This window comes from Dipodomys merriami, unplaced genomic scaffold (genome assembly GCF_024711535.1).
Source record: "Dipodomys merriami isolate MVZ:Mamm:240054 unplaced genomic scaffold, mDipMer1.0.p SCAF_32, whole genome shotgun sequence".
In the NCBI taxonomy this organism is placed as follows: Eukaryota; Metazoa; Chordata; class Mammalia; order Rodentia; family Heteromyidae; genus Dipodomys; species Dipodomys merriami.
Genome location: NW_027204715.1, coordinates 6,922,868 through 6,945,414, shown reverse-complemented (window position 1 = coordinate 6,945,414; position 22,547 = coordinate 6,922,868). Strand labels below are relative to the sequence as shown.

The following is a 22,547-nucleotide window of genomic DNA, read 5'->3' as shown; positions in this document are numbered from 1 at the left end:
TTTGTACTTTTATTTTAAAAGGGATTTTGCATTTTCTTATCTTTTCTATTAGTAAAAGCCCCAGACAGCTTTATTTTTCAATTATTTCAGAAGACCTTTCTGACCCCCAAAGGGACTAAATAGAATTGTGCAACGTTTCCCCAGCATTTCCATGTCATGAAGTAGTCATGTCAATCATTTCTTCCAATGCGCTCTTGCTGTTTTCCTTGACTTGGAAAAATGAGAATCTAATGATTTCACCTTAACTATAAATGATTAATATAAATTACCCCATCATGTTATTCATATTAAAGTTCCTGCTACTTATTTCTGCACATTTTCATCTATTTAATTATGAAAATTTATAGGCTGGAAGTAAATCTTGTTTTAAATTACATATTTTATAATTTGGCTGTAAATATTGGCTTCTATTAAGAGGACAAATATTAAATTTTATATTTTCTGTGCAATCAACCATTATTCCTATTAGAGTATGAATATGCAGATCTTCCTGTTAGTATGAACAAATTACTTCCTTTTAAAAAATTCAGTGAAGAGCATTAGCTAATGCCCAATTATTGTGCCATGATGTTTAATATTTATTCTTATGTAACACTGGATTACAGGATGTTAGCTGCTTGATAAGTAAAATAGTAGTCCATCCTTAAAATCCTTCATAACTTGCAGATATTAAAAATATAAGTTTTCTTCCTGCTGTCTCCCAAATTACATGACACTGCAGAAAGACCAGGTTCCCTGATGAATCAAAGGAGTCTATTCAGCATAAATTGAAGAAAGAGCTCACCAAACATTTTTCCCATATCCCTTACACGCTATACATTTGCAGTATTTTAACACATATGTCTGCACACCACCTCTCCCTCCCTTGTTAAAGTAACATTATGTTCATTTTTTAAAGTCAGCATCTTATGAATCCGGACAAAACATCCAAGGTGATGGGCACACCTTCCAGAGGAGCTCTGTATCTGTGGCTCTGAACCTCTTAATAATGCCAAATGAAGGTTCTCAGGGAGGGCGATACAACCAATGCTAGCCACAAAACACTCCGTTCAGAGGTCAGACTCCTAGCTGCCATCTTGTGACTTTAGAGAGAAAACCTAGTTGCTCAGTACCCACACTGTAGCCATGTCTCTTGATTCTATTATCCCTCCTCCTCTTCCCAGAGTCTCACCAAGAACATTTTTCCTTGGTTAGCCAAGTACATTTGGATTCAAAGAAGAAAAAGCCTCCAGAAGCCATTTCATTCTCCGGGGCCCTCATCCCTGGACTAAAGACCTTCCCGTGTGTCAATGTGTCAGTGTAGAACACTCCACATGAGTTCTTTTGCATTTTTTAAGGCAAAAGCTGCTGAGGAGTCTTAATTCCCTGGCCTCCTTCACATTGTTCCTTGGAGCTGTGATATGGAGGGCTGAGGTGTGGGCTCTCTGAGTCCGGATTGTTGGGGTGACAGGGGAAGCAAGGGGTACACAGAGGCATGTGAGGGGACTTGTGAGATTGCCCTCCAGGCACCATGCAGGTGATGGCATTGTCATCTTTGCATAACATGTTACTCATCTAGTAACCAAATTGGGAAGCTCTCCTGAAAGCAAAGCTCATTTTTACTCAATTCTAACCAGAAAGTCCCTCTTCTGAGCTGACAAAAGCTTCTAGAAGCACCAATTAAAAAGTTTTCCTAAAGTAGAAAAGAGCCAACAGGCAGCCCCGGACAGGTTTCATGTTCTTGTGTCTGAAAGATTTTTTTACAAAGAAGCAACCTTTAGTCATAATGGGTGGGAACGGCATGGCACACTTCCACACTGGATGGTGGGGACACAGCTTTTTCTATCTGTGCCCTGAATGCATCTGTCAGTGGTTCTGTCTGCTACGTAACAGGACAGACTCCCCAGGACTTCAGAATAACCTCTCGTCCTTCAAGATTGTTCCACAGCGGTACAAATGCATCATTATTCCCATTAATTAGCTCTGCACCAGCAAGGAGGATACACTGACTGGAGCTAATGAATTCTTACAGCTAATTACATTTCTCTTAAGGTAACTTATGGCCAGAAAGTAGCTGTGTTAGCACAAAGGTTCTGCGTGAGAATGGCAATGCCCAGGAAGGGGCAAGCTGCTAAATCATCCCTTGTAAGTCTTCATAATCATCCTATCTGGACTTCCCTGTCTACAGATCAGTGTTTTTCTTTGGGGTTACATTTTACCTGACCTCATTTTGGACCAACCATGTAATTGCTAATTGCAGCCTAATTTATATAAACAAAACAAGGGTCCTGTGAAATGAAAGCACAGACCTCAGGACTGGGTACTGCATGTTCTGATCGCTGTTTGTTCTGCACGAGTTTGGGTGGCACTCCAAGCCCAGCCCTCAGGACTGGGTACTTCATGTTCTGATAGCTGTCTGGTTTGCTTGAGTTGGAACAAATGGAGTAAGAAAGAAAAAAAGCAATGTGATCTTGTGCGGGCTGCCAGGAGGCGTGGTGTGTGGGGTCTTGAGTCCATCCTTTGCTGACAGGAGCTGAAGGGCAGACTCTGCCCTTAGCATTCAGGAAAGCAGCGCAGATCAGTTTCTTTCTAGAACAGAAAGGAACTGTCCTTGTTTTTCTTCTACGGCAGCACTGTCATCAGGGCTAGCAAACATGATTAAATGTCATTTGTCCTTGACCCCTGTCGCTCCTAAGGAGCTGAAATAGATAAAAGGAAACAACACATCCCAAATCTGATGGAGCCCAACGTCCTGACACAGTAATAAGCTTACAGAGGAACTGATGCTGGAGTTTATTAGGATTTTCCAGGGCTTACTCCTATTTGAAGGGAGATCATTGAGCCTGCTTATCCCCCTGCCTCCACTCAAGCCAGCAGCCAGACTCTGGGTGACAATCCCTCTTAGCACCTCCCTTGGGACTCGAGTGGCATCTGTTCAGGATGGCAGTGGCCAAGCTCTCCCCCTGCCCTCCCCGGAGCAAGGATGCTATGGGAGGAAAGAAGGTCCCCTCGCTGTTAGCCTCCAGACTTCTTCCTCTAGGAACCTGACTGAGCTGTGAAGAATTTTATTCAGGACAAGTCAAATACCATGGAGCACAGATGATGGAGATCCCATTCATCCCATCTCTCTGAAAGTGAGACCAACAGGAAGCAGAATGAGATCTCTACCCGAGGGGACGCCTTAGTGACTATCACAGCCACCCATTTCCTAGGCATCTCATTCCTTCCTTCCTTCCTTCCTTCCTTCCTTCCTTCCTTCCTTCCTTCTTTCCTTCCTTCCTTCCTTCCTTCCTTCCTTCCTTCCTTCCTTCCTTCCTTCCTTCCTTCCTTCCTTCCTTCCTTCCTTGCTGTTTTTGTTCTGTTACTGGGGCTCGAGTGCTATTTCTTAGCTTTTTCACATAAGGCTGACACCCTACCACTTGGGCCCCAACTTCCAACTATTTTATGCTTTCTTGGAGATAAGAGTCTCACAGACTTTCTAGCCCTGGCTGGCCTTGAACTGTGATCCTCACATCTCAGTCTCTAGGGTTACAGGTATGAACTACCAATTCCAGATCCCTTTTCTATCCTTGGTTTCTTCATCTTCTTGGAATTGGTTTTCGACTTTGTAGAAAAAGAGTTTACTCATTAAGCTCCAGATAAAATATTGAATGATATGTAGGTGGCAATATAGGCCTTGAATGAGCAGAAATTAAGGGGGGAAGAGATGGGAGGAGTCAGCCATGGATTGCATTACAAACTTTCTCTCTAATCTTCTGCTCATTGCAGATCCAGAGAGAAAGGATCAGTGAAGTTTTGTACTGTCCAAAACCATATGCGAAAGCTGTTCACTCCCCTAGCTGTCCTAGGGAGTAAACACTACTTTGATCCCTTACAAGTGGCTATCAATAGAAATAAGCATTCATTACATAAGATCAGGATGTGTCCACTGTAGCTTATGGATGTGCGCTTGGTGCATTCCCCTCTAACATTCAGCTCCAGACTTCCTTTCTTCTGTAATGATTAGGAGATAAGAATTGAGTTTGCTAGCCGGGCGCCAGTGGCTCACGCCTATAATCCTAGCTACTCAGGAGGCTGAGATCTGAGGATTATGATTCAAAGCCAGCCCAGACAGGAAAGGCCAGGAGACTCTTATCTCCAATAAACCACTCAGAAAACTGGAAGTGGCACTGTGGCTCAAGTGGTAGAGCGCTTGCCTTAAGCTGAAGAGCACAGGGACAGCACCCAAGCCCGGAGTTCAAGCCCCACGACCAACAACAACAGCAAAAAAAGAATTGTGTTTGCTGACCTGAAGTCAATCACCACGTTGTGAAGCAGTCAAACACCAAGTAGCCATGCATATTAATTCCTTGACGGGAGTTACCCGTGGAGGAAAACGTGTTCCCATTGACACTGCCTGCTGCCTTCTGGACACCTGGCTGCAGACACAGCCAGCCTAGGGCACCGGCCTGGTTTCTCTTTTCCCTAGTGAGAGTTCATCTTTACTTTTTCAGCTTGCACTGACTTCCAGCGTTTACTCTTTTATTTACCATGAATCTTCAAGAAGGAACTCAGAGCCCTTAGGAAAGAGGTCGAGTCAGTCATATCAACATGTAATTATAGTTAATTACTGTGACCTTTTCTATTATTGTATCCACTAGCACTCAACAAAATGAAAAAATAACTGTCTTCCGAGTGTGTGCTTTTAAAACAATCAAACAACACAAAAGGAATCAAATGAGTCTGTCTTCCTTCCCTCATCCTAACCTAGAGAGGTAAACAAGCTAACTACTCATTGTGTATATTCCATTGTGCATGGGTGCAATGTGTGTTTTTGTGTGTGTGTGTGTGTGTGTGTGTGTGTGTGTGTGTGTGTGTGTGTGTGGTGTGTTTTGTTGTTGTTGAGGCTTCCTTTCCTTTCCTTTCTTTTAGTAAGTAATTTGAGTATGCATCAATTTATTTATTTATTTATTTTTGCCAGTTGTGGGACCTGAACTCTGGGCCTGGGCGCTGTCCCTCAGCTCTTCAGCTCAAGGCTAGTGCCCTATCACTTGAGCCATAGCACTACTTCTGGCTTTTTTCTGCTTATGTGGTGCTGAGGAATCAAACCCAGGGCCTTATGTATACAAGGCAATCACTCTACCACTGAGCCACCTTCCCAGCCCCAGAGTATGCATCAATTTAAATCTGAGTAAACATTCTTTTCAACACTGTACAGTGATAGATTGCCTTGTACATTGTAGGAACTTCGAGTAATGACTACAGTTCCAGATCCTTCCTTCTAGTGCATAACTATAGTTCCAGATCCTTCCATCCATGTCATGAAAACATGTTTTGTGATGAAGAGAGAATATGTTTTCCTCCTCTCCTTCTTTCCAGGGCATTCCCAAGAACTAGAAGTCTTGGCAGATACAGTTACAGATCTCCCCTTGGTATTTAGATTTATAAGCAACTGTAAACTTTAATTTTTTGGCACATACAACGTTGTAAGACAGTATCAGTATATGGTTTGTAAACACAATCATTAGAATTAAAAGATTAGAAGGTTAATTCAATTAGTAACAGCCAGAGATCTACAGTCCCTCCATTCTCAGGCCCTGGACAGGGCTGGCCATGCCTATAACTCAGATGAAGCTCTTAGGATTGTTCTGCTAAGATATCCACTGAACCATTGTAACAAGTGAACTCGAAGAACTCAGCACATTTGCAGCACTTACATTACTTACAGAAAAATAATCCCTAAAGGTATTCTGCCCAGCAATCTGAAAGTACATCACCTTACTGGAAAAGTGATTTTGCAGATGCAGTCAGGGACTAGAGGTAGGAGATTATTGCATGTTAATCTGCCTGGGATGTTTAATCCCATTAACTTTCTCTGGAGAATTCTTCAGAGAGATCTGAAGCATGAAGTATTCACTATGCCATTGTTGGTACTGAAGGAGTCATTCCACAAGCTAAGGACTGAGGACTGCCAGCAGCCACTGGGAGATGGCCTCAGCTCACAGCCAGCCCAGAAATGGGGCGTCAGTCCACAGGGAAGTGAATACTGCCAGTTACTGGGATAGGGGAGCCATGCCTTTTCCCCCAAGGCCTCTAAGATGGAATTTAGTCTTTCTGAGTCATGGCCATGAGCCTTGAAGACCTCTACTGGGCTTCTGATCTGTGAGGAAAGAGAATCATAAGAAGAAAGATGTAGGTTGTAAACTGAAACATTCTGCGCTAATCTGATCATGGCAGCAGTAGACAGAAAACTGTTCTGGTCATTAAGTAGTTTCCATTTCTTCTCTGGACAGGTTCCTAATTGTGCTGATATTTTCCACAGATAATCCTAAACATCAGGAATAATCTGAGGGGTAAAAAAAAGCCATCCAATAGACAATGTCTGTAAGAAGATCTGTCTTCAGCATCCTTAACAGCAGCTCTGGTTCATCACTCTTAGCCCAAAGTCAGCGAATGAATCACAGGCCTATTGCTCTTCTTCTTGTTCTAAACTCCTCATAAAGAGTCATGCAGGGCTTAGAGTATTACTCTAGTAAGTTTATTTGCTTTAGTATTGTTCCTGGACATTAAAAGATAGAATAAACAAGAAAAATCAGTGCAATCTCTGCACAATTTGGAGTTTGTATAGTCTTTACTATCTTTCCCAAATCATACATTAGATTAGGTAATACAACATCTTGACTACACTGGTATAACAAAAAAGCCAGATTTGTACATTTGTGCATTTGGTATGCACCAAAGCTAGTACTGTTCCTGTCTTTCAAGCAACATTTCACCAATAACATGCAAGTCATGAGGGGATACATTCCTCACACACTTTCTCTGTCATCCAGCCCTCTCCTTCCAACAACCCTGGAGTAGATATATTATTTCTGGATTTGACTAGAGATACAGGATTTTCAATTCCATAAGTGTTTAACAAGTGCCCACTCTCTGGAAGGCACTGTGTTGGATGCCGGTAGACGGGAAGGTCACACTCTCTGTTTCTACAAATGTGTAAGAAGGAAATAATATCCCATGCTATTATAAGGTCTTGAATTTGACTAAGAACAAAATGGAAGGTCCTAGAGAGGACTTGTGCTCCAAATGTCCATTCTCAAAAATCCCCTCATTGCATGTAAGCCATGATAGGTGGGAGAAAAGAGAAGAGAGAGTCTTTTAAGAGACGAGATGGTGGGGACATGATTGATGGTGTGGCCATGAACGAAAATTCCAGATATGCTTTGGAAGTAGAGCTGGCTTGAGGTGCTGACTTATTGGACAGGGAGAGGGGGTGATGTGGGAGGGGGGTTCCAGGTTTAACAGTACGGGATATGACAGTGACAGGCCTGCTTGTCACTGCACGTGACCCCCAACCCACCATAAGTCACCTCGCATGTGGCCAGGGCTGCTGTGGACCATCAGTCATGGTCCTGCTGCCCTTGAGCTATGTCCATGTGGAAAAGAGACAGACAACCACTGCTTTGAGACTGCAGCAATTCAAGATGTCCTTGAACATGGAATAACTTTATATATTTGGGTTCTTTTTATACATGCTATAAAATTTTTCCCTGCTGAGTACTTGTACTTAACATTAAAATGACACTGTGTTTCCTGGAGAATTTTAGTCTATTATCAGATTAAATGAAGTCATTAGATCACTAGATCTGTTAGTCTCACTTGTACATATATGTACATATAGCTTTCTGAGTGTATTTTAAACAAGAAGTTGAATCTACCCTTGTCTTTTCTGTGACTGTCTTTTCTGTACTGATGAACAGATCTCTATATCTCTTCCATTTCAGTACATATATATATATATATATATATATATAAAAGGATTAGCCATAAGGCCAGTTACATAATTACATTAAGATGAGCTTTAGAAAAATCTTGAGTGACTAGCTTCCATCTTTTAGATTGTTTCTCTGAGGTAATGATACCTTCATTTCTGTTTCCTATAAAGTTGTTTTATATAGTCTGCTCTACTACCATTTGCAAAGAGCAATCAAACCTCAGTGACAGCAGAGTCTGGGCAGACGTAGAGTGGAGGGCAGATGTCTTCTGTTTCCTAGTTATATTCGGGATGGCCACTGCACTGGCTAAGGGTAGAATTTTTAAATGATCCTCAACACCTGCTCAAAGCCAGGAGTGACACAAGTACTTCAGGGACTAAAAGCCCTTTGACAGAGGCATTGAACTCAGTGCGGGGGGGGGGGGGGGGGGGGGTGGGAAACCTCAGCTCCTCATGGCTGTCCTGTGACCTGGGTTTGTTCATTTGTTTTTTTTTAATTTTATTGTCAAGGTGACAGTACATTTCTTCTCAAACATTGTTACCTCTCCTTATTTTTTTCCAACTTTCCCTCCCCCCGAATTCCCCTCCCCCAAGTTGTAAAGTTCATTTCCAACATGTAAGTTCATTACCAACATATTCTGGGTTTTCTTTGTTGTTGTTTTTAATGTTATTGTATTGTAAAGATGTTGTATAGAGGGGTAATAGTTACATGAGTAAAGTAATGAATATATTTGTTATCAAGCATTATTATCCCCTCCTTTGTTTTTCTCCCAATATCCCTTCCCTCCCTCACCTCCCCTACTTCCTCCCCCCAGAAGTTGTAAAGTTCATTTCCAACATGGTGTCTTGTGAGTATCATTGTTGCAATGGGTCATCCTGTGTCCTTGTTTCAGCATTTTGTTATTCCCTTTCCCATCCCCAAATTAGATAAATGTATATACGAGATGCAAAGTACCAAAATCAAATACGGTGACAACAGGGGATATACCATAGAGGGAAGAACATACAAAAGAAACAAAAAAATTCACATAGTCCATTAAAAACAACCACAACAAAGGAAAACTTCTTGGGTCCATATCTGGGAGGTTGTTTTTAATGATATTTGGTGGCTCCTTAAAGTGCCTTTGAAGTTTGCCCTTTCTATGCTGGTTTATAATCCTTGGGTTTTGAAACATCACCCCCCTCACCATTGAAGCAGTAAAAGGAAATTGTACACCCAGTGGTGCCATTATCTAGCACACAAGCAAAGGGAAAAGCCATCTGTTGGCAGTAAACCAGGAAATGTCACCCTTTGGTATAACCTGGAGTTGGTGAGAACCTTATTTAGATTACCATTCCTGCTGCAGGAGACACCTAACAGTCCTACTTTCCGACTACATCTCATATCGTTATTCAAAGCATCTAAAATGCCTGAATAGAAAGAAGCAGAAAGTTTGTCTAATGTTTGTGAAACGAATGGCAGAACTGTGAACAGCAATTTATTTTTTTAAAAAACATGTTTTGGTTTTATGTGAATATAGTAATTTTCCATTGCTTCAATAACAAATTACTGCAAATTAGGCTATGTACAATATTATTACCTCAGCATTCTGTATGCTAGAAGTTCAGGGGGTGGTTTGGTTTCTCTTCTTGGAGTCTCTCATATCTGAAATCATGGAGACACGGGGCTCCTACGAAGAATATCTGTGAAGATCCTACTTCTAGCTATATTCTAATTGTTGGCGGAATTGAATTCCACACAGTCACAGGCTGAGAACTCCTTATCTTTGTTGGCTGTTGGCCAGGAGTTGTTATCAAGTTCTCTGGTCCTGGTCTCCTTCCTTCAGCCTGCAAGAAACAATGGTGGTTCTCCTTCATTGCTGCCCATCTCTCCTCCCTTTTCAGCCACAAAACTCAGTTGGCTCTTCTGACTTTCTTTTCTGCTTTCAAGAGTTCGTGTGAGTACATTGAGCCTAGTGGGAACGTTTGAGACCATATCTCCCTCTCTTAGCGTCAGCTGATGAGTTACCTCAATATCACCTCAAAGCCCTTTTACCTCTGCATCTAGATTCTCATGACTTATACACACAGACTTACCACACAGGGCAGCCTGGATTGAGCATGGGCTGAGCTGATGTCACTGTGCTTTTCCAACTGTTTTCAAAAGTAGTAATTCAGACCCATTTATGATCTTTCTTCACAAAAGTTACCTCCTGTTTTATTTCAATAAGCCATCCAGAAATTTTAAAACATATTTCTTTAATTAAGATGAAATACAGATACTTTTTTCAGAAAAGAAGGTCATCTTTTATTATTTTTGTGTTTCTCTTACATGAAATATAGATGTAGTCTTAATTTCTTTTTTTCTTTTTTCCAACCCCACCATCTACAGACTGGAGTTTCTTTCCCTCCTCCAAGAGTGGACCATGGTCATTCTCCATAGTTCTAAGTAATCATTGACCAAATAGTCTGTTAGTTTACCAATCAGAACGACACTTTCATCTCTTGCCTAGCTTCTGGAAACAATATTTTTCTACTATTCATCATGTCTTTAGCTCAAATAAGACCTTAAAGTGAGTTTTTAAAACTTTAAAGTTTATGAGATAGCAACGTAGAGAGGAGTAAATATCTAAGAGAATGAACCAAAGGGTTTTTTATTTTTATTTTGAATTCTTTCCAATTTGGACACAGAGTTTAAGTTATTTTGATGCCAGGACTGTTTGTTTTTGATTTTTTTTCACTACAAAAACTTCAGAAGCGTTGTTTTCAGAGACATCTAAGAAGTCCATTGTAGTCATTTTGTGCCACCGGAGCCCAGACCAATTGAATAATAGCTTATAAACCACAGGAATGTATTCCTCACAGCTCTTCCAGACATGAAGTCTGAGATGAGAGGACCAGCATGGATGGGCTCTTGTGAAAGCTCTCTTCTAGTCCAGACAGATGACCATTCCTGGGTCTTCACACAGCAGAAAGAGAGCTAGCTAGCTCTCTGGGGTATCTTTTATAAAGGCACTAATTCCATTCATGAAGGTCTCACCCTTGTGACCTAATGAGTTCCCCATACCTCCTGATTCCATCTCATTGGGAGGATTTCAGCATATGGACTGAGGGCATCATAAAGAGCGAAAGTGCTAAGAGGGATGGACATCAGCAAGCCCTGAAGCCTGTGTTCTTCCATCGCTACCTGAAATTGTCAGGGAAATGCTGCAGCCATAGACTAAGAATTCCAGAGTGTAACAATAGTTGCAAAGATTAGGCATTTGTATGGAAGGAAAACATAAGACACAAGAGTATATGGTAATTCTTTGCTTCTAAATATACTTTAAGTTTGGGGGTCGTTTATTGCTGCTCGATAAGCTATCAGTAAGTGATCAAAGCAATCATGAGAACAACAAATATGCCTCAAGGAAATCTTTACCATCTAGCTATAAGCAAGCTCTTAAAAACCACTTGGATTCTATGCTTTAATAAGTCTTTGAAGTATGGTTTGTTAAAAATCCCTACACGTAAATAAATGGAAAGATTACCTGACTGCCTGTGGAAAATTAGGTGGTGAACTGAAGTAAAAGCTAGGGAGATTGTGTTAATCAGTATTAATAATGCAGAGCATGATGCCAAGTCTTGAAGGTTGTCAAGGCTCCAATGTGACATTTGAAGGCAGGTGGCCAGGTACTGATAGTCCCTTAGTAGTCAGTTTTGCTCCTCTACTGCTCGCAGGCTGGAGGGCTCCACACGCAGAGAATTGGATCTTGTCAGCATTGATTTGTCAAACCGTGCAATGCTTGTTTTTCTGGAAGCTTCCTGTGTAGTGAACTGAATATTTCACTCCTTTTTTTGCAATATTTCCTAGCATATTAATTTTACATATGTGTGTGTGCATAGACACACATCAGATTTTTGTTAATGAACAATCTGAATTGGCAAACAAGAAAAGTAAATACTGGGGTGGGGGTGTTTCCTTTTTTAACTAAATTTGCTTTTGACCCATGCTATTCTCTTTGTAATTCTTATTTTTTATTGTTATTATAAAGGTCACATACAGCTACATAAGCCAGGTCATGAGTACATTTCTTTTTGGGTGGTTTCACCCCTTCCTTCCCTCACTCTCCCAGTTTTTCCCACCCACAATTTGTGTAGTTCCTTTTCAACACAGTGTCTAGTAAGTAGCACTGCTGTATTTGTCCACCCCACCCATGCTAGTCTTATGCCGTTGTCTTTGCATTCATGGTTGGAGCACGGTTCACAACTCCTTTCGCAGACCCAGCAAAGCTGCAGCCATGGCCATGGTTGATATGCCTGAGGCAGAGCCAAGGTGCTGGGTGCAGGGTTTGAATCCTGGATGCTTCTGATGTGTATGCATCCCACCCAAGTTTCAGAGTACTTCACATAGGCAAGAGGAAAACCGTGGGGGCTTTAGGAAGTAGGGGGTGAGTGGGTTTGGCCATATGCTGGGCACACGGCACCACTTGGAGTTCCAGAAACAGTCAAGAAAAGATGGAAGTCCAGTGATGCAGCTCCTTCCTTAGATACTTGTCAGGTAACAGCAACTGTGAGCGGCAGGTGAGCGTTAGTGGAACACAAAGGACCACATGCACAATTAGGTTCTCAGTAGTTTGAGCCACTCAGCATTCACTCTTTTTATCCCTCTTACTTCCTTGTAATTTAGCCCAATGGGAAACTTTTAGCAGACATTTCATAGAGCAGTTAACTCTGTGGCGACCATCAATTTTAATTGGAATCATGTAGCTAAAGCCCCAGGTAGTACTTGACAGCAAGAGGGTGTCTTGCAACTCAGGTATTTCTGGCTCTGCTCGGGGCTTCTCTTGAGCAATGCTCCCTGATGCATGGCTAATACCAAAAGACCCGGACTCAGGCAGACTCAAAAAGGGTACAGTGTTTAGTAGTCAATGAAGGAGACGCTCAGCTATTTCTTTCTGATAGCTTACATGTGTGAGGGAGGTCAAGGAATGAACACAGCAGTGAATGTACTGAGGGTCCGCTCCTAGCCACAGTAGGTAGCTGGTCTTCGGCCACTAAAACATTCAGTCTCTGCAGCAACCAGAGCAATTACCAAATGATTGTCATCATCTCATTTATAAAGAAATTGCCTTCCTTGGGAGAGGACAGTCAGGTGCCTCCTAGTCCACACAGCAAGTCCCTGCTAATCTTCACACACAAAAAAGAGGGAAGCATTTCTTTAGAAATAGTTCTAACTTGGCTGCAATGAGGTACCAGCTCTGTACGCAATGCAGAGACAAGTCAAGAGCTCTTCAAGTCAATTTGTGCCCGAAAGAAGTATGCAGGGGTGTGGTGAACACTGCTGGGCACCTATGGCTGTCATAATTGCTCATGTTCTGGGAATATGCCTACAATGACTGAAGCTGCAGTGCAGGCTCAAATAGGCCAAGGACCCTGCCTCAACTTTCCTCCGCTGGTAACCACTGCACCCATTGCTCAGGCAGGTATAGCCTCTCAGCCACAGCTCTTTCTGTTCACTAGATGCTCTTTAGACAGGTTTCCGGAGGTCTGCTTTGGCACAAGTAGGAGGTATTGACTAAATGGGAGAGCAGTTAAGACCAGGCAGATGCCTGCAGGTTTAGGGGATGTCTTGAGACTAATATGATGAGGGAAGGGACAGAAATGTTAAAGTGATAGACTTTTGCCTCAAAAAGTACCTTTTCACAACACATCCACCTCTCTTATGCCAACAGGTTCTTGGCACGCTCTGGGTTACATCGCCTCGAGCCTGGCTCTGCACCCAAGTGCTTTATGTGACACCACCTCCCCTCTATACACACATCCCTAAGAAGCATGTTCATTCAGACATATGGAACACACTGGGCTTGACTTTGTATATGCATACATATACATATTCATATTCACATCTATATACATATATCTGTGTATAGATATTTACCTAACTGTCCAGAGATCCCTCCTGCATGACTGTACTGTCAGTAAGCTGTCTTCCCAGAAGGAGATAAGATGTAAAACACTGGGAATGTTGACAAGAAGACTTCCATTCACCCCTGAGTTTCGCCAGCTACAGGCTCTGTATTTGTTTCCCATTGCTGCCAGCAAGTGAGCCCAAGCTTGGTACTCTAGCCAGCTTGAGTTTATTATCTCACAGTGTCTGTGAGTCAGAAGTCCCGATTCTGGTTTCACAGGTAGAGATCAAGGTGTCAACGGGCTGTGTTTCCCTCTGGAGGCTCTGGGGGGCGGGGAAATGTGCTGGCTGCTGGCTATTTTACATTGTTGGCAGAATCCAGTTCCTTGTGTCTGTGGGAATGTGGGTCTGAATGTTTCCTGTCTGGCTGTTGGCTGAGCGCTTCTTTCCCATGGCTCTTGGCTCCTTCTCTCTCAGCACATGTAACCCCCACCACCCCCTGCCTGTCAGAAGCAGTAACAGGAGTGGTACCATCATGTTTGTAATAGCTCTGATCTCAGCCACTTCAAGGTGAATAGAATTACTGCCCACAGTAATAATCCAGGAAAATCTTGATATTCTAAGTTCCACAATCTTAAACCCATCTGCAAAACTCCACAGTCCGTGGAAGGCTGCCTCTTCACAGATTCCCACCGATAGGCCAGAGGCCAGTGTTTGGCCAGCAGCACTTGACCTTTTGACCCTTATATCCCATATACTTTCATCTCACCCAGAGCTCTCTATGAAATTCCATCCCATTGAAACATTAATTCAGAATCCTCAATCTCTTCAGCCCAAAAGTCCAAAATCTGAATCACTTAAAATCAGGTGTGAATGAAAAATCAATTAAACACAGTTTCTGGGGGCATGTCCTTCTGTATCTGTGATGAACGAAGACCCAAGTTTCCTGTCTTCAACATACAGTGATGGGAACAACATAGGATAACTAGCAGTCATAATTAAGTTCTGAGTCAAGGAAGTGGCCCTGTGGCTCAAGTGGTAGAGCACTAGCCTTGAGCTGAAGAGCTCAGGGACAGTGCCCAGGCCCAGAGTTCAAGCCCCACAACCGACAAAAAAAAAGCCACTTCTGAGTCCTTCAGATAAGATTCCGAGTTAACAAACTATCTGGATATAGTGACAAGTAAAGCAAAGTAAGTTTAGTTGACAGAGCCCCTATGTAGCTCCAAGAGCAAAAATATCTTCTCTCAGCCCACTATAGGGAAAGTTTCTGATCCCAATGTAAGTCTCTTTAAAATGTAGTGGTTTTCACTGCAGCAAAACCAAGCACACTTCATGGTTGAGAGCCCTGCTGGGTGTAATTTCCAATTTACACACACACTCACATCAGATAATTGCTGATAAATTCATTAGTGGCTGAGAAGTTAATTACATGGCCAAATAATTAAGGTGATCCATGCTTATATTGTACTCAGATCTCCCTTCACAAATGTACTGTTGTTTCTAGACATTCATTCTGGAAGCCTTCTACTGGTCTCCATGCTGCCATAGTGGGTGGGGGTGGTCTCAATGCTGTCTAAGTTAATGAGGTGGGGGTCCCCTGTATCCAGTCCTATTAGGCAGAGCTTCCCAGTACTGGTCAGCCTACAAATTGTCTCTCACACACAACAGACCGTTATATGACTTCTGGCCAGTCAATAAATATCTTAATGTGCATCTACTGCTGTGGCTCAGACAACAGTTCTCTCGTGATGCATATGTGGACATCTGGACAGCAGAACATGAGGACAGGGTGCAGTGAGATCAGAGAGCACCTGGGCCTCTCTATTTTTGTATCAAACTCAAACTGATTATGATAGAGGTGAGTTCAAAGGACCACTGATCTACACATGCCTTACAGGTTGAAGCAGGACATGTAAATAAGATACTCTGAGGTCCTAGCCATGGAGAGCACGCTCTTTGGCCACCACACTGCTGGCATCTGGGTTGCGATGCCTTTCCTAAGTATTTCAGGAAGATTAGCAGCAACCCTGGCCATCTCCACCCACTAGATGCCATTACTCCTCTCAACATTCAATACACTGACATTGCCACATGTTCCCAGGGAGGGGGGGTATTGCACGAGTTAAGATCCCCGATCCAGAAAGGGATGGGCTTGAGGGGAGTCATGTGCTCTTTCATTTGATGGTCTCTCCATGAGTTTTTACTATGCACTAAGCAAGGACATGGGTAGAAGGGTCAAACAGTGAGGTCAGCTGATGTTCTCCACCTGTCCTCCCAGATGAGCAACCAGATGGAACACTGAGGACACCTGAAGCTAGGAAGCAGGAGGGGATGGAAGGGCTCACCAGGTTTTATGACTGAATATGGAGTCCTCTCCAAATGGATTGTGCGTCAAAGGTGTGGTCTCAGCTGGTGGCCCTGTTGAGAGGGGGCTATATGGTGAGGGTGCTAAGCTCATGAGCTCCATTGATGAGGTCATAGCTGAGTGGCAGATGAGGAGAGGGGGCGTAATTGGAGGAAGCAGGTCACTAGCGGCATCCTTTCAAAGGGTGTATCTTAGCCCTTCCCCTTCCTCTTTCTGCCCCTCCCAGCTTCCTGGCTGCCATGAAGTAAGCAATTTTCTTCTGCCATTCCTAATAGAATACCTTGTATCAGGCCTGAAAAACAGGCCAAGTGACCATGGGCTGAAACCTGTAAAATGGTGAGATAAATAAATCCTTCCTGCCTGAAGTTGTTTCCAGTTACTCTGTCATAGTAATACAACGCTAACTGAAATAACAAGGCCTGGAAGGTGTGCACACCAGACATCTGATTAAGTCCTGAAGACCAAATTAATATATTGGATGTAGAAAGAGGAGATTTCAGGTGGAAGGGTCATCACAGCCTTGGAATAGCTGACAACCTTTCTGTGGCCATGGTTGAGAGTCAAGAGGCTTTTAGCTCCTCCCCATGCATCCTGAGCCACCTCCTCATTTAGGTCTGGCACCCCTGGTCATCTGGTGATTTCTGCCTCCCCTTCTGCCTGCCTTGCTAGGCTGTTATCAAGACTGTACAAAAACATGGCTGCCTATTTCTGCTTTGTTGTGGAAATCACTGGTACTTCTAGATATAACCTCAGCTTTGCTCTTTGCCACACTCTGAGCAAGCACAGCTCCACCCCTAAATCTAGTGCATGGCTTCAGAAACCAGGCCCAGGTCCCACAGAGATCCCATGGCTGGTCTCTGCCGATTATCAATTGGGAAATGAGACAAAGGGGCTCCGTGAGCAGCAGCCCAGGGCTGTGCAGGGTTGGCCCAGCTGAGACACCATAAGAATGAACATGAAGCGATGGAACCTGGCCTCCAGAGAGTGCTTATGCACTGATTACAGGGGAAGCTAGACTGTAAAGGCCAAAACACGAGTCAGGTAGAAGGAAAGGAGCTAACAGAGTCTGGAGACGGGAAACTAGCCTCAGGCCTGAGTGTAAAACCTCTTCCTCCACTTAGGACTGGAGATGGTGTGAAATGGGATTACCTGACTGTCTCCAGCACTCACAGAATTCAATCAATAGTATGAACAACCAGGAGAAAGTACCTTTCTCCAGCTGAATGATGATCCTCTCAGTGTTACATGCAGTCTTCAAATGCTTTTTGCTTCTTTGAATATTGCACCTGCTCTGAATCATACCGGATTGGGATTGTTGTGTCAGATACAAACTAAAGCTAAGAAGCTTCTATTCTGATGGATTAAAAGCTCTCTTATATATAGTAAGCATCTGGCACAGAGAATTACTGGCGGACTAGACAAGTTGTGGACAGGCTCCCAGCTTCCTGAATTCTAATCCCAAGGAAGAACTGCATATACTTGTAACAGCCAACTTTTATGGAGCACCTAAATGGACATGCCAGGCACTCAGCAGACCAGTTTCCCACTCCACCCCCACCCTGCCCGGGAAGGTACCTCTGGAGTAATAAGGTTTACAGTGTAACTCCAATACAAAATCAATGGTGAGTGATCAATGATGGAAGTTTCAAGAGCTAAGGGAGTACGAAGAGAACAGCTAATCACAAATAAATTGAGTCCCCAGAAATCCCATCCCTGGATTTTTTTCCCTGTGGTTTGATCTCCCATATGCTGGCCATCTGCAACAGACACATCTTTCCTGTGAAATTATAGTCGTTCAATTGAACATATGGTGTTAAGTTCCACTGTGGATCCTTGGAGAGCACTGTGTGTTCAGTTTAATTTAAATAAGCTCACTGAGTGACGGAGGCTCAGAGTAATGAGATGTCCAGCTTACCCGGCTGCCTTGGAATAGAAGAGATTGTTCTTTTAATTGGAAAATGTAGAAATGGTTTCATTTTGCATCTACTAGATTAAAAAAATGAGTACAGAATCCTCCATAAGGAGAAACTTTCAGATGACCTCTCTCAACTGAAAAGGCAATCAAGATCTTTATAAAGAGGATTTTTAGCTAGTATATACCTATTAGTGCTTAAAAAGCTAACTAGTGCAAATTAATTGCAGAAAGGGTGTTGACTATGAAATTTGCAACATATAATATAGTTTAGTCAAATCTACCAATCTATTTTACTCTTTATTTGTAGTTTGAATAGTCTACAAGTATTGTTCCAATGCTGCTTTTCCATAGAAATTTGATGTACTAATTTTCTAACCAGACACGAAAGTTGTCTTCCATGTGATGGGCAGAAGATGGCATCAGGATCATGACAGTGAAGAAAATTAGGTTGGACATTGGTTCACTGTCAAATACTTACTTAAGACCACAGCTACAACTAGCCACTCAATGTTTGGCTGATGCAAAACATTTTCAGGATCTTAATTTTTAAACAGTGAAGACTGCCCTCAAGATTCATAATAAACATGAACAAAACTTTGAGCTGTGTTAAGACTGTGATGTTTGAAGCTTAAACATGTATTATTGTTTACATCATTTTCTCTTAATCATAAGCTAACATAACTCAGACTTACTTTGGTCAAAAGTTTTAACAATGATAAAAAGCTGATTATCAGAATGAAAATGTGCCTCTTCTGTTGAACAGGGTGAAGCTGAGAGTAAGAAAGCCTCCTTGACTTCAAGAAAAATACAAAGGTCCTCTTAAGATATGTTTCATGCATCTAGGAGTAATTGCTTGAATTAGAAACCTATCCAGGTGCTGGTGGCTCACACCTTTAAGTTTAGCTACCCAGGAGGCTCAAATATGAGGGTCGCAGTTCCAGGGTAGCCTGGGAAAAGTTTGTAAACTCTTATCTCCAATTAACCACCAAAGCCAGCCAGAGTGAAGCCGTGCTCAAGAGGTAGAGTGCTATCTTAAGCACAAAAGCTTGAGGACAGTGCCTGAGCACTGAGTTTAAGCCCCAGGACCAGCACCAAAAGAAAGAAAACAACAACAAAACAAACAACAACTAAAAATCCCTCTGCATTGTTTCACAAATTGTAACACAGGTATCTGTGACTTGCCTAATTCTTGTTGAAGCTATAACCACTCACTAAAGCAATATTCTTGGTGAACTTTCTAAAAAGGAAAGCGGATTTCTTACAGGTGTCTTGGTGAGCACGGAGGAAGTCACTGCTGTCCCTTTCACGTTGCAGGAATGTGAGTTCAGCCGGAGAAGAGGCCCGCCGGAGGATGCGGGAGTGTGAGGGGCTGACCGATGCCTTGCTGTATGTGATTCAGTCTGCGTTGGGGAGCAGTGAGATCGATAGCAAGGTTTGTAGTGTCCGGGTGATTATGTGTGTTAGAGAATAAAGGCAACCATGAGACTGAATCGTAGCTAAAAACCATAGCTCTGTCCTAACTCCACGTTTTATCTAGACAGCGTTTTGTTACTCAAACCACAAGTGTTCCAGGTGGGTTTGTAAATTTTGCCCATCACAGTACCCAGAGTCTTCTAGTTTTATAATATCAACTTTTACAAAAGATATATATTAAAAACTATCTATATGAGCCAGGTGCCAGCCGCTGGCACCTGTAATCCTACCTACCCAGGAGGCTGAGATCTAAGGATCACAGTTCAAAGCCATCTGGGGCAGGAAAGTTGGTGAGACTCTTATCTCCAATAAACTACCAAGAACAAGCTGAAAGTGACGTTGTGGATCAAGTGGCAAAGCGCTAGCTTGAGCACAAAGAGGATCAGGGAGAGAACCCAGGCCCTGAGTTCAAACCCCAAGACTGGCAAAACAAAACCCCAAAACAAATCTATATGAATAATTACATATTCTCCTAAAATCTCTTTTTAATAACTAACTGTATTCATTGCCATTTTTTCTTTTTCGTTTTTCTTTTTTGCCAGTCCTGGGGCTTGAATTCAGGGCCTGGGCACTGTCCCTGAGCTTCTTTTGCTGAAGGCCAGCATTCTATGACATGAGCCATAGTGCCACTTCTGGCTTTTTCTGCTTATGTAGTACTGAGAAGTCAAACCCAGGGCCTCCTGCATGCTAGGCAAGCACTCTACCACTGCGCCACCTTCCCAGCCCTTCATTGCCATTTTTAAATGCCTAAAAGATTTTTTTAAAATGGCAAAAGGCTAAATCAGTGAATCCGTTAACATGTTAAATTGCAACTGCTTTATTTCGCTGTTGTTGTAGCTGTTGTTGTCCCATTTGTCTTGATTCCCTCGTTTCCACCTCATACTCAACAGAAGTTACTGACTATCTTGATATGGACACAGACGTCACCAGAGGTTTTAAGTGGCAGGTGGGATTGATGGGCCTCTTCACACTCACCCCGACTGCCATCTGGGGCTTCGTTGTGAGGCGCTGTGCACTGGGCGTTGGGGGTGGTGAGTGGCATTGTTGGCCTCCACTGGCTAAATGTCAGTAACACGGCACCCCAGTTCTACAGAACAAAAATGACCCCAGACGTGACTCCCCATGTGTCCAGTGGGGGGCAGACTCAGCCCTGGCAGTGGGTCACTGCCTGGATGCCCAGCTTCTGATTGCCTCCTCTTCCTCACAGTGGCCCCTGACCTACCGGCATTCCCATCATCTAAATGGGAGTAGCCCACCCCGACCTCCAGGGCTTGTCCTGGACACAGGGGTCAGGTGACGCCGTGTGCATCTTGGATTAAGTACCTGCCTAAACAGATGGAGCTATGCAGTACACTAGTTGGCAATCTGGCAGAATATAATGTTGGAAAGTTAGATTAACAAGATAAGTAATAAGTGATTCTGTTAACAATCTCTGTGGGTAAGCATAGCACTTATTAACTTGGACTACAAATTAAAGTTACCAAGAATTTCTTTTTTAATTACTGATCTCTGAGACTTCCTGGAGATTGGAGCCCAATACCTGGGGTCCTGGCCCCCGGGACCCCAGATCTTGGAGCGCTGCTTGTTGTCCCATCCCTCAGCTTGCTGGGCTTGCATCCATTCCCTGGCCATATGTTATTAACTCCAAAGACAAACCACAATGCAGTGAAGATTTAACATGCCGCTGTTGTAAAAAGCCCTAGTAACCATTTTAAACCTTTCAGAATCATTGACAAGAAAATTGAATCCCTAAGAAAGTGACTAGTCAAGATGTCTAGAGTATTTACGGAGGCAGGTTAACACAATAGACACAAGTTCACTGCCACAGCAAGGCTGAGCATGTTACTATTCACCGCAGTGAGAGGCCAGGGCACCGAAGGCAACGCCTGCTGCCTACCGCAGAGGGGATACAAAGGAGCTATACTGCTATCTGAACAATCCAGCCGGTAGGCCAGGGCCTCAGGCAAGTTCCTCTGCCATTACCTCTGACATTTCACCCGTCTTCAGGAACTCGGTTTGTGCACCATTTTCTGTTGTTTGAGATGATCCGACTTGCCACGCTCTTAGGGGACCTTGGTGAGCATCTATTTTAGCATCCACATTTTCCCAGAAAAAGAATAGGTAATGAACGGGAGTTTCCCTGGCTAGACTCAGAAGACCAGATGGTCAGGGCATCAAGACGGGCCCCAGACAGTACCCGTTTCCTTCCCAACCAGCTAGAGGGATATGCCATGTCTGGCCTGAACTCCTGACACAGAGCCTTGCCCTGGCTGAGAACACGTCTGTGATCAGATGGGATGCGTGTCCCTGCTGGCCAGCCAGGGCTATCGAGTTTGAACGTGGCATTATTGTGCCACCCTTTTCCACTCAGCCCCTCTGCTCAGCCACTTCAGAGCTCTCACAACAACGGCAGAACGGGGAGGGAACACGCGAACATACGCTCCTTAAGGCTAGAGAAGTTAATGAATAAAAGAGTCTGGATTCCGCACAGGCTTGCCGCTCTGCTGCTATAATTGGCACAGTGTGTTGAATGGGTAACATATGGTAGAGACTCTGTAGATGACTTCCGAATTGGCCCTTTCTAATAGAAAAGAAGGACTCCAAATGACCCTGGTGACCAAGAAGAATGGCTGAGAGTGTTGTTGACAGCAGTGGGTGTTACCAGCAAAGCCACCGGCTGCCACTTGCCTTCTGCTGGTGTCCTGGTCTATTTTTTTTCTTTTCCTCTCCTCCATTCCTTGAGAGAAAAGCACTTGAACTAGTACCTTACATAAACCAAGCCAGACTGTAACACTCCAGGAAGCTTAATGAGAGATATGAGTTTGATCCCAAGGCCTCTCTCCCCTCCCACCCAGTCCTAGTCTCTCTCTCTCTCTGTCTCTCTCTCTCTCTGTCTCTCTCTCTCTCTGTCTCTCTCTCTCTTTCTGTCTCTCCCCACACACACACTTTCTTTCTCCCTGTCCTTTTTCCCTCTCCTCCTCTCTTCTCTTCCTCTCTCTTCCCCTCTTCCTTTTTTCTCCCTCTCTCCCTCCCTTCCCCTCTCTCTCTTCTTGCTCCTCTCTCTTCTCTCTCCCCTCCCACCTTCTTCCCAGATCATCTCTCAGACACAGGGAGATTATAAAGCATTTCTCAAAACTGCAGATTTACTCCCCAGTAGTCATCTGTTAAACAGAGGAACGGCAAAGCCCCCAGG

General features: G+C 43.4%; 1 protein-coding gene across 5 annotated transcripts in view; it reads left to right on the top strand.

Moving 5' to 3' along the window:
• Window positions 1-22,547, top strand: part of Ctnnd2 (catenin delta 2) — a 795,501-nt gene that overhangs the window by 646,998 nt on the left and 125,956 nt on the right. For all 5 annotated transcript variants that reach the window (XM_070042191.1, XM_070042192.1, XM_070042190.1 and 2 more), the window contains one exon: window positions 19,196-19,313. In XM_070042191.1, the coding sequence (XP_069898292.1) occupies window positions 19,196-19,313 (118 nt within the window). The remainder of the gene's footprint in view (window positions 1-19,195; window positions 19,314-22,547) is intronic.